The following is a 12,200-nucleotide window of genomic DNA, read 5'->3' as shown; positions in this document are numbered from 1 at the left end:
TTCCCTATATTTCGACAACGCGCAAGCATTCGGGCGCGCGTGTGAGCCTAGAAACTTCACGACGCAGGGGTCTTTCTGGAATGCTATCAGATCCATGAAAACATTTGTGTACGACTCTGTTTACACGGCCTATATCGAGCAAACAAAATCAACAAGTCTTGGCGGGTCCCTTACTTCGCTTCGTTTGATCTCGACCGCGGGCTTCAGTATGAGCAACACAACTATACTGTCAGGGGTGGTTGGGCCAGGAGCATTCTTGCCAAGTGATACGAGGCAACCTTTAGTCGTCGGTATTACATCAATGTTCATCGTATTGACTGCCATTTTTATGGTCATTCGGGTTTACATCAGGGGTTACCTCTTGAGAGGATGGGAACTCGACGACTCTGTGTTCATGTGGTCTTCGGTGAGTTCAAGGTTGCCCCGCTATCAAGTCCCCCAAATGACACCTAACACTATCATACAAGATGCTCGTGATTGTGCAAGGTGCCATGGTGCTATGCAGTAAGTCAAACTCTGCTGGATTTTCACTATCTTTCAGTTAGCAAATAGGCTGATCCTGACTTTCTTCATCAGATGTAGTATATGGTAGTCTTGGGCTGCACCTTTGGAGATCAACATTTGATCAGATACAGCAAAATCCTCGTGTAAGTCACCAGGACACATGATCTACAGTCGGCACCAAGCCTGCGAGACTTTGGCTGACGTCGGTCTAAGTACTTGGTTGCAACAGTCCTTATGTACCAATTATCTTTCGGTTTCATTAAAGCAACATTTTTACTTCAGTTCCGCCGAGCATTCGCTCTGCCTCACATAATATTGTTCTGCGACATCTTCCTGGGTATCATGTTCCTAGCACTCATAGGATTGCTCATCTTCGGCGGAATCGTTATGCGAGATTTTCTGAAGCCGGGGTATGTCCCTACGCCTGGGGAAAAGGCATACCTGATATTTGGCTACGTCAACGCCGCCGTACATCTCTCGACGGATATCGTCATTTTCATACTGCCGCTGGCACTTGTGGGACAGATGCGCCTTGCAGCAATGCAAAAAGCTGGTCTAATCTCCAGTTTTGGGGTGGGAATCTTGTAAGTAATATAGACTGCCTCTTCAAAGGTCGTCTTCCTGAACAAATTGCAGCACCAGCGCGATCTCCGTGCTAAGAATAGTCAGCCTGCCTCTTGCTACCAGCGGGATCGATGGGTTCTACCAAGCCGTGCCGCTCGTTCTCCTAAGTATGGCCGAGCCAACGTCTGCAGTCATTTGCGCATGTGTGCCGATTATGCGGCCCTTGTTAGCATGCTCGGGAACTTCCAGGTATGGCAGCCAAGGATCGCGAAGACCTCTCTCAGGAGCAACCAACGAATCGGCCGGACAAAGACGTCAGACACCGAGTGCGCCTCCTCAATCGCCCACCAGCACGACAGATCAATCCGTAACGCAAATGACATACAAATCGACTATTACAGGGAGTATAGATGGAGATTTGGAAGGATACACTTCAAGCCAACAGGCCAGGGGTAGCATCAATACATTGAACCCACTGTCCATGCACCCATCATCTCCCACCAAAACGGCACAATTTCCATGAGGAATTGAAGTTTCTTCACCTTTACAGCAGTTAGAACTCCATGATTGATTGCGGCGTCTAAGTTCACACAAAGGCATCAGCACGTGGGTTCATGTTCACATTACGATGACGAGAGGCAACAAAATGTGAACCGCGGGGGGTGGGGGTGGAAATGCCAAAAGCCTCCGGAATGGAAGACACTCAGGTTATCTTGTTGGTGTTTGAACATTTGGCCGTGGAAAACATACGAGAATGGCAGCACCCACTTGAGTGTGCCGTGTAGGGAATCCTGACAACCCCTTAGAGCGGATATGATTCTTGTCTCCCACCTTGCGAGTCAAGGAAACCAGCTGCTAACGTTTCGTGGTTCACCTGATAAGTCGGAACCCCCAACCAACGACTTGAAGTAAGTTAGGGAAGTCAACTCCTAGCAGCGGCACAGACATGTTACGGGGCTTCATGGGAGATTAGGAAAATATAGCAACCGACCACCAGGTGTTAGATGCGCTATTGGCCTACATCCGAGAATGGAGGCAATGCTAAGTTGCGCTTGTCATACGTGTACTCCGAAGGCTGATGGCTAGGACTTTTGGCAGTGAATACAGAATTGTCTCTCAAATCATAATCTTTTTTGATGAGCAATAGTAGATCTAGGATTTAGAAATCGTAGTGGGAAGATGTTTGCTGGATCTCAATACCAAGACCACGTTGTCTGAGTTACTTGAGATAACTAGGAAATCAGTACGAGGGAGTCAACCACATTAGCATCAATGGTAGTATCCTTGGAACCACATACTGAGCTTCAAAAGATCGCATACAATCTGACTCAATGACGCCTCATGATCCTAATAGAAACATATGGATATATGGCTCTATCTTTCTCAATTTATTTTAGGAAGAGGTCTTCTGATATGGGCATCCGCATAATACCAGTCGATCAGTGCATTTCCAGACTCTTACAGGGTTGGCTGTAGAGCCTTGAGCCCCATATAACTTGAGCCGACCACTGGCAGAACCTCCAAATAGTGAGCATTATTTCTTTTTCGAATATCCAACCCTGACACCCCCTAGTCTCTTTGGTCGTCCGTAGAACGGTGGATGCTGAACAAGGGAGACAAGCTTACTGTCATAAGGGGGAGAATGACTGCCCCCGGACAGTATTAGGGCAGTAAGGGGGCAAGGAAATTCCCAGGTGTTGCGAAGTGACCTTCGGACCACTCAGAGAAGGTGAGAAACCAAGTCAGAATGTGAATTACACCCGGGCGGAAATTGTGGTGTCACCGTCCTCGATTCCAAGTCCTCAAACCCGAAAAGAGGGTCTTGAGCAATGGCAAAGCACTGACAGCTGTCAAATGTCACTTCTCCTGTCAAGTTTTCAGGAGGGGTATACCTAAGTTAAAGCTCGAATCTCAGACAACATATTGCTTATTTTCTTCCCTAATGCATCACAAACAGCCGGTTGGGCGGGTACGCTTGAGATTACATGGATTTCGCTTGGCAGGTTGTCCACTCAAAGCTCGCGAAAGATGCCCTGTGAAAAAAGAAGGACTTCTGCCGGAAGTGCACTCTCTGCGAGAGCACTCAGGTTTGCTTGTCAATTTGATGTCAGCACGGAGCCTCCCCCGTGGCCTGCACCATGCCGCCCGGTAGAGTGACAAAAGTTTCCAAGGGATGGCCAAGACCCCAGCATACCATTCCACAGGAATAAAACAGCCCAAATTCCCGGGTACTGAGTTTTGGTCCTGCCGTGGCTTGTGCTTCTCTACTATTCTTGACCTCCCTTTTCCACCAGTAACCTCTTTGTGATCGGCCTTGAAGGCTTGGTCGTCATTGAGTGTGTCGATGGCCTCTTCCGAACCCAGGTACATGGCCGAGCCGCCAGATGATCAAGGACGATTCGATGCGGGCACTATTACAGCCGGGGCGTTGATATTGGGTGGAACGCTGACTTCGCTATCCATCATATTTGTCGGTCTGCGAGCCTTCACAAGGCTATCCCTGGTGAGAAGAGGTCTTGGTCCCGATGACTGTGAGTATTCTCCTAACATATATTTGTGAACTCTGTTCTAATGAGCCCTTATCCAGATCTCATCGGCATCTCGCTAGTTCTGGCTATAATCTTCTATGGACTATCCGTCAAATGTGAGACTATTCCGACCACTTACTATGCAGGGCGCCTCTAATTCCAGAAGTGTGCGAGCTCGGCGTGGGTACTCATCTCTGGCAAGTCGAGCGAGCTGACTATTCACCTTCATTTCTGCTGGTAAGTTACAACCCTCTCTTGAGGTTGTCAGATGAACCTCAGCATTTGTTCTTTCCACGGACGCACCCGACTGACAAAACGATCTAGCACAGCATCATTGCGATAGCCGTCTACTCATTAAGTGTAACTACTGCGAAGTTGTCACTCCTCGTTTTGTACTTGCGTCTATCACCCGAAAGGTGGTTCAGAATTATTACAATGACCCTCATTGGCTTCGCCTCTTCGTACGCGCTGGCATACCTCTTTCTCATCGTCCTCAGCTGCAGGCCAATCCAGGCTTCATGGGATCTCTCGGCTAGAGAGGGAGCGATATGCGTCGACAAAAACACCGTCTACTTGGTGCTCAGTGCTACCAACATCATTATGGATGTCGTGTGCCTTATCCTTCCTCTGAAGATCATCATCCCACTGCAGATGGCAGCTCGACAAAAGCTGTCGCTGATTCTGCTATTTGCAACAGGGGGCTTGTAAGCGACTTCTCACGGAAGGTGCACAATCGCATGCTGACGTCTTTGCAGTGTCTGTCTATGTGCCATCAGACGTACAATCCTCCTACCGCCGCTCTTCAAAAGTAAGGATTACACTTTTGACATTGACAGGCAGTTGAACTGGGCATCCATCGAAGTCAACGCTGGAATTGTGTGTGCCTCCGTCCCGGCACTCAAGCCTTTCTTCGTGCGCTATCTGCCAATGTTTGTGACTTCCCACGTCGCCGCACGCGGCTCCAAGACGAAGAAGACAACGCCAGATTATCAAAAGTACCAACACTCGAATCCCTACTCTACCACAATTGAAGCCAACAAGAAGAGGCGCAACGTTCAATCAGAGGCATACGAGCTGCATTGGCGTGATGATTTGTCGCTATCATCGAATGACATGCCGAAAAATGGGTCAAGAGAAGATGTTGCGAGGCTTTGGTCCGGAAATGCGTTTCGCAAACAAAGCAGAAGTCGCTGCGAGAATACCATCGAGTCGAACCCAAGGGACCCAGATGATAGTGCCTCAATCCTTGTCGACCAGATACAGCCGGTGGGAGAACATGACTCAAAAGAAGACCCTCCGCAGAGAGTGGCGAGCATGAGCGGTATCAGAGTCACGACAGAGACACGGGTCGAGTATGAGGTACCATGGCCGGATCATCGCAGTCCCAGGGGATGATATTTTCACGCTGTTCTATTGTTTGTTGAGCGTACTTTGGACACGTGCGGATTTTATATTAGGAATACAGACTGCAAGCTGTCTTCGTGCCCCAAGTCTCCCAACTTCAAGGTAGAAGGTTTCCTCGCTCATCATGCAGCCTCCAGGTGCATCATATCTCTGAGGTCTTTCACCTCCGTGCCAGGCCTAGTAGCGACAGGCTTCGACTTTCTATTGCCATACTTCCATTCCTCTTTTAGTCCCCTTTCTTTGCCCTCCAAGGCATCTGCAATGTAGTCGCCGATGATGGGAAACATCTTGAAAGCATGACCAGAGTCTCCAGTCGCCAGAAGTAGTGATGAATGTTTCGGGTGATTGTCGATGAGCCAGTGAGAGTCCGGAGAGTCGGTGCACCAGCAGACTCGCGCACCTAGCAGCGGTCGACCAGAGAACTGTGGCATGACTGTATCAATAAACTTCCTGATTGCTGTAGCTGCTTCATCGGGGATTCCGTCTTTGGGGTGTGCACTCGCGTATCGAGGAACTGAGTAGTGCTCCACCTTACCCGAGGGATCGATGTACGTGCCGATTCGGTACTGGTAACCTGGGGATCCGTCACAGATCTTCATCCACTCTGCAAGCAACGTCAGTAAACAGATCCTTGTCTCTCATTGTCGTATAAACCTACTGGTTTCTGCGTCTGGTTCGAATGTGAAGCCCAGCTCAAAGTTGTCCACGACGGGAATCCCCTTCCACTGGGCAACCTCCTCATCATTCAGCTCGATATGAGCCAAAGACCAGCACTTTGTCCACATCTCCTGTGACAACTCAGGTAGAACTTCAGGTGATGCAGCCCCTGTACAGAGGATATACCTGTCCCCACGCACAACATCGCCGGACGCAACCTTGATCCCGTCAAGCTTGCCCGAAGTATTAAGGCTCAGCCCAGTCATCGTACCATTAGGTCCTGATATGAATTCAACACCCATATCCTGTGCTGCTTTACCCCATTTCTCTAAAGACTTCTTGGCATGGGCCCAGCCACCTTGGCTGTTCCAAAGGCCCTTCCAGTTTTCGATGCCGTCTGCATCACGGAGTTGCGGAACGTGTGTGGCAATTTGCTCTTTGCCCGCCACCAGCTCGAGACTATCAGCCTGTCCAGCCTTCTTGAGATTCTCATACGACTCTTTGAGGTGTTTCTCTGCTAGTGGGTCCCCTAGAGTTGTCACGATGCGTCCCTATGAGGTTATCAGGGGCTGAAATATGCGATAATGATTGTGGGAAACGTCGACCAACCGTCTCATGAAAGATTCCTTCCCATTCTGAACTTCTCCAAGCATTGAGTGCCTCGAGCGCCAGTTCCGTGTACAGCGGCTCATCATATTCGGTTCTAATAATTTTGTTCAGGTCATACCCTGCAGAATCGAGGCTTGGTATGGGATGACGATCGAGACACCTGATATTGGTGTAGCCACGCTTGGCAAGATGATATGCGGTGCTGATGCCAAAGGTACCCCTGATAAGGTCTGATCAGTAATGCCCAGATTTGGTATGGTTATGTTAGACTCACGCGCCCAGAATGACAATGCTCGAGGTCTTTGAAAGAGGCGGGGTATTGACGGTCATGGTTGACGAATAATTACCATTATCTTTGTGCAAGGGAGCAGATTTCGAATACAAACTATCACTCCTTCAAAGATGAAATATGTCTGAGAGAGTTTCCGTATCTCGGTGAGATATGTAGTCCTCAAGTCGGTACAAACACGTCGAGACTACATGAACTCTATGAAAGAGGATCGACTTGGTCAAAACATGGGCATCTAATTGGCCCATTGTTTTACCCCTCGTCCTGCACAGTTACTAACTAGGCCATTATTGGGACGCCAGTCCGCTAGAGCGCACGTCCAAACAGGTGATCTCAGGGGTCTCTGCCGGCTTGGACCTTCCCTTCCGCCTCACCATGTCCATCTTGGACATCCTCCCCCGCCTCATCAACCTCGGAGATGTAACATCGGAACCCTGAAAATGTCAACAAGCTTTTACGACTCCGCATTACTCGTGCATTTTACCATCTCTCAACGACAACAATGTCTAGAAACGAGCCACTGATCCCGTCGCGGCAGCACAGGCCAGATAGCTTGGACCTTCCACAGTATTGTCTCCCCTGCTCCGCTGTAGGTAGTGTACCATGAGGAAACACCAGCGTAAAGCCTATCTTGACTGCGGGGTCTGAAGATCGGGTCAAGATGGACTGGGTGCAACGGATGGGTCCACCAGTTCCAAGGAAGGTCGATACCGAGTAGTTCGTTCCGGATGAGGTTTATACTCGGCTCGACGGCAAATAGTATATAACGACTTGTAGAAAGTTTTCGTTCCACATCAGTAGCATCGATCAGACCAGTTCAACGATCCACTCATTTATATCAACATTCTCCGGCCCAAGGTTCGGCCACCATGTCTGGCACAACAGACCAGCACGGCGAAAAGACGGCCGTGGCCTCTCCAGGGCCGCAGTTGCATCCCGACGAGGAGGCTCGCGATGCCGAAAACCTAGACAAGGCGATGGCCTACGCCATTGACGAGATTGAGGAGCACTTTGACATCGAGTCCGACAACTCGCCGTACCCTGAAGTCCGCGCTAACGTGCCTAACACGGACGACCCGTCCATGCCCGTCAACACGCTCCGCATGTGGGTTCTCGGCGTCCTCTTCACCATGGTCGGCTCCGGTATCAACCAGTTCTTCTCTATGAGGTACCCGGGCGTCACCATCTCGTCTCTGGTGGCACAACTCATCGCCTACCCCGTCGGGTGCGCCGTGGCCCGTATCCTGCCAGTTAAAAAGGTGCGCGTCTTCGGCCGCTGGGACCTGGTGATCAATCCGGACCACTACTTCAACATTAAGGAGCACGCGGTCATCACCATCATGTCCAACCTATCTTTTGGACCTTCGTGGGCTACTGACATCATTCAAGCGCAGAAGGCGTCGGCGTTCTACGGGCTCGATACACCGGTCGCGTACCAATTCCTGCTAGGCCTCTCGATGCAGCTATTCGGTCTTGGTATGGCTGGACTGGCGTATCGCTTCATCGTAGAGCCTCCTCACATGATCTGGCCATCGACACTGGCCAACGCTGCGCTGTTTCAGACACTTCATGGCCGGGCGAATCCTTTAGCAGACGGTTGGAGGATCACAAGATATCGGTTCTTTCTTTATGTCTTTGTTGGGGGGTTCTTCTGGTACTGGCTTCCGGGGTATCTGTTTACTGGTCTGAGCACCTTTGCATTTGTCTGCTGGGCTGCTCCGAGTAAGTCGGATACCTGTATGATGGTTATTCAGTTCCACTGACAAGGCACAGACAACGTTGTAGTCAACAATCTATTCGGCATGTCGACGGGCCTAGCCTATCTACCCATTACCTTTGACTGGTCTCAGATCGCCTACAACGGATCGCCTTTGGTCGTTCCGTTCTGGGCGCAAGCTAATGTCTTTGCTGGATGGGTCATCCTCTTTGCTCTCGTAACACCGATTCTATACTACACCAATACGTGGTATACCGCATTCCTCCCCTTCTCAGGCGCAGATACCTACGACAACACCGGCAAGATCTACAATGCTACCCGCGTAGTAGGCAAAGATGGCAATTTTATCGTGGAGGAGTACGAGAAATACAGCCCCCTCTTCATGCCCGTCACCTTCGCGCTCAGCTATGGCATATCGTTTGCGACAATGACCTGCGTGCCGACGTACATCTTCATCAACTACTACAAAGACATCATCGGCGCACTCAAACCGAGCAGGAAGAAGGATATCCACACTCGCCTGATCGAGAGATACCCAGACACACCATGGTGGTGGTACGGCATCATGACGGCCGCCGTGCTGGTGTTGACAATCATCGTGCAAGAGGTCTACAAAACCCAAATGCCTGTCTGGGGCGTTTTCGTGGCCTTTGGATTAGCTCTGATATACCTGATCCCGACCGGCAGCGTCTACGCCGTCGCAAACCTCAACAGCAACGTACTCACGGTCTTGGGCGAAATCATCTCGGGATACGCCATACCGGGAAAGCCTATCGTCATGCTTATTTTCAAGTTCTACGCCTACACGGGTCTAAGCCAGGCCATGATCTTCTCCTCGGACATGAAGCTCGGCCTGTACATGAAGATTCCCCGGAGAACGCTGTTTGTAGCCCAATTGGCGGCTTGTATCACGGGCTCTCTCACGCAGAATGCCGTTCTCTTGTGGATGCTGAACCATGTCAAGGACATTTGCCACGAAAGTCAGCCCAATGGCTACACCTGCCCGCAAGGACGGGTTAACTTCTCTTCGAGCATCGTTTGGGGTGCCATCGGCCCAGCACGGCTATACAGCGTTGGCAAGATATATTCTGGTCTGTTGCATCTCTTCTGGATTGGGGCACTGTTACCCGTGGTGACATTCTTCCTCAAGAAGAGATTCCCAGAAAATAAGTTCCTGAGATACCTTCACTGGCCTCTCTTCTTTGCAGGAACGGGCAACGTTCCTCCCGCCACAGGGATCAACTACACCTCGGCCTTTGTCGTCTCCTTCATCTTTAATAAGTGGCTCAAGGGCAAATTCCCTCAATGGTGGGCAAAGGTGAGTTCAAATGCAACGACTTGCATCCCGAATGTAGGTGACTAGGTAGTTCCCATACTGACTCGGTAACGACAGTACAACTATGTCCTATCTGCCGCTCTCGACTCTGGCCTAGCCATATCCGCCATCGTCATCTTCTTTGCTCTCGTTTTCCCCGGTGTCCAGCTAAGCTGGTGGGGTAATAATGTTCAGCGTTCGACCATCGACGGCCAAGGCGTTCCCTTGAAGGCTGTGCCGTCAAATGGCACATTTGGCCCAGCAACCTGGTCTTAGCCAGGTATTTTCCTGATATCCATCATCCGTCTGAATGATTCCCTGTAACTTTCTGGCACTGATAAGCCATGATTCCCAATAGCAAAACCAAACCAGGTACAAATACTACTACTAATGAACGCATTGCGCCAAATCCAAAACGCCCGTATGTCGCCGTTACTCGTAAGCATAATACATCACAGAAACTAGGGTGTACCTCCGCATAAATGACCGTGAGGACTGCTTTGCAGGTTCGAAAGCAATACCGCCCGAGCTACACAGCTTAAGCCAGACTAATATTATGGCAGAATGGTGCCACGAATCGAGCCCAGTCGTTAAAAGCCTTGGGGCTGGGGGATACCTGCCGATCCGACGACAAGAACGATGCCGCCTCGCGTTGTTTCCAGACCTTTTCAATCACGGAACGGGTCCGAGTGACGTTGCAGAGCGAATCTGCCAACTTGTCGAGTACATAAAGTACAAATGGACGTGCGTAGCGGGGTGAGGTTCTGTCCTCGACATCTCCCTCGGCCCATTCAAGCTCCTCTGTGGGATCGAGTTGGCAGGCTGCCATGAAGAGCGGCCATGTGAGCCCAGCTTTGACATCCGCCTCGAGCAACACCGCGACGAGACGCAAAATCTTCTTCACGTTCTGCCGAATCACAAGCGTCGCGGGAGTTGAGTCGTTGAGAGCAGAGTGAAGGTAGAGCTCTACCGTCAACCGCTTCAACTCGACAGTATTCCTAATGATTTCGTCTGCGCTGTCGCTCTTCAGATGCGACTGCTGGAGCAGACAAGTCAACCTGATCCGCTGGCGCTCAAGATCCTGCCAGCAGTCCTCCGCCGTCGAAGATGACATGCGATGGTACTTGAAGCTGAGCTCCGTAATCTCACCAATGATACTGACCAGCTGCGGCGAGCAGCCCATCCAGAGATCAAGCCCCTCGTCCTCCTGCGCGGACCAAAAGTCGTTACCGAAAATGGGCTCCTCGCCGCACGCAGTTCGTCCCATGACGTCGTAAAAGGCAAAATACCGCTCGGTGAACTTGATGATTCGCTCCCACGGACTCTGCTGCCGCGCCGCCATCTTGGCGGCGTCCGAAGTCATGCCTTGGCGTCTGAACCTGATGAGGTCTCGGGCCCCGCGCAGATGCGTGACCCAGCGCTTGTCGCACTCTGCAATGATTTCGAGCTGGCAGAGCAGCATCATCAGGACGAGGATCTCCGAGTTGGCTGCGATGTCGATGGACGACTTATTTTCGAGGGTTAAGCGCAGCGATCGGATGACTTTGGCTGAGTAGCTTAGAGCTACCGGCTGATATGTGCAGTCTGATCTTGCTCTGTGTGAAGCGGCGAGGCCCAGGAGGGCGTGCATGAGGGCTGGCGAGGCGGATGAGACGGCGAAGGGGAAGATGAGTGCGGAAAAAGGAGATTCGCCTGAAGCACATGGGACTGTCATGGGACAGATTCGATCCAGGTAGTACGATAACAAATGTGATTCGGCCTGGCTATCGAGTTGGAGGTATCTCACCGGCCGGTTGATACAGCCCAAGTTCTTTCTCAGTGTAAGAGCTGCTGATTTGCGCTCATCCGTAGAGCTGTCATCACTGGAGGACGACGAAGACTCTTCCCTCTCAAAGTCGGTGGTGAAGGAGTTCAAGAAACCAAAAGAGTGAACGTGGGTAGGGAGACACCAGTAGTTGTCCAGGGTGGAAGGCGGCGTCGCGGATTTCTTCTTGTTATTGCCGCCCGTCCCAGATTTCGACCACACGCCAGCCCTCCCAAAGGCGCGACCAACGTAGTCCGTTTCCCATTTCAGGACCTGGGCGTAGACGCAGTCGGCGTAGCCACGGGAAGTACATGGCCCACAGTGAGGTTTCGCCTCGTCGCACCGGATCTTGTGTAGACGGCAGCGGTGACAGCCGCGGTGGCTTCGTCTAGATACCTGCTTTGAGGGATCTCGTCTGCGCGGCATTTTTGCCAGAGACTGTAATAGACTGTGAAGATGTCTCGACAAGTCTAATATGAGCTAAAAAAGAGTACAGCAAGATGCCGGTGCTAGCAGTATTGAATAGTGGATTTGGGAGATGGGGCGTGACATGGAACTGCAGGAGAGGATTCCGGGGGACGGATGGGGAGGCCGGGGATGTGAGGGGCCTAGTTGTCGAGTGATGGAGCAAATCGTCCGCTGACTAAACCCCGTTCTTGGAGCCTGACTCCGACTTTTTGATCATCGCCAACATTTGGGTCTCCTAGATAGAGTTCACTGGGATGGCTGGTTCGCTAGTTGAAGGTTTGGGCCAGGGGGGAAGCGCCCCGATCCCCAAGTGTTGGATGCTCATTCTGGGAACTGCCAAT

General features: G+C 51.1%; 5 protein-coding genes across 5 annotated transcripts; 3 read left to right on the top strand and 2 right to left on the bottom strand.

The window, feature by feature from the left end:
- Positions 1-208: 208 nt before the first annotated feature.
- On the top strand, positions 209-1,591 carry CPAR01_02221 (uncharacterized protein; the record flags this gene model as incomplete). The annotated part of the gene is made up of 4 exons (XM_060486509.1): positions 209-406; positions 468-504; positions 734-1,088; positions 1,141-1,591. The coding sequence occupies 4 exons, from the start codon at positions 209-211 to the stop codon at positions 1,589-1,591; spliced, it is 1,041 nt and encodes a 346-aa protein (XP_060353837.1).
- A 1,821-nt stretch (positions 1,592-3,412) lies between these two features.
- CPAR01_02220 (uncharacterized protein) lies at positions 3,413-4,991 on the top strand (the record flags this gene model as incomplete). The annotated part of the gene is made up of 5 exons (XM_060486508.1): positions 3,413-3,599; positions 3,656-3,712; positions 3,763-3,833; positions 3,921-4,300; positions 4,352-4,991. The coding sequence occupies 5 exons, from the start codon at positions 3,413-3,415 to the stop codon at positions 4,989-4,991; spliced, it is 1,335 nt and encodes a 444-aa protein (XP_060353836.1).
- A 131-nt stretch (positions 4,992-5,122) lies between these two features.
- Positions 5,123-6,596, bottom strand: CPAR01_02219 (FAD dependent oxidoreductase; the record flags this gene model as incomplete). The annotated part of the gene is made up of 4 exons (XM_060486507.1): positions 5,123-5,604; positions 5,659-6,208; positions 6,267-6,486; positions 6,541-6,596. 4 exons carry the CDS (start codon positions 6,594-6,596, stop codon positions 5,123-5,125), a joined length of 1,308 nt encoding a protein of 435 aa, XP_060353835.1.
- Positions 6,597-7,424: 828 nt separating this feature from the next.
- Positions 7,425-9,863, top strand: CPAR01_02218 (OPT family small oligopeptide transporter; the record flags this gene model as incomplete). The annotated part of the gene is made up of 3 exons (XM_060486506.1): positions 7,425-8,277; positions 8,329-9,590; positions 9,666-9,863. The coding sequence occupies 3 exons, from the start codon at positions 7,425-7,427 to the stop codon at positions 9,861-9,863; spliced, it is 2,313 nt and encodes a 770-aa protein (XP_060353834.1).
- Positions 9,864-10,125: 262 nt separating this feature from the next.
- Positions 10,126-11,817, bottom strand: CPAR01_02217 (uncharacterized protein; the record flags this gene model as incomplete). The annotated part of the gene is made up of 1 exon (XM_060486505.1): positions 10,126-11,817. The coding sequence occupies one exon, from the start codon at positions 11,815-11,817 to the stop codon at positions 10,126-10,128; it is 1,692 nt and encodes a 563-aa protein (XP_060353833.1).
- Positions 11,818-12,200: the final 383 nt, after the last annotated feature.

The sequence above is a fragment of the Colletotrichum paranaense genome (assembly GCF_030867605.1).
Source record: "Colletotrichum paranaense strain IMI 384185 chromosome Unknown Scaffold_2.1, whole genome shotgun sequence".
Classification (NCBI taxonomy): Eukaryota; Fungi; Ascomycota; class Sordariomycetes; order Glomerellales; family Glomerellaceae; genus Colletotrichum; species Colletotrichum paranaense.
This window is presented reverse-complemented; position numbering and strand designations above follow the sequence as displayed.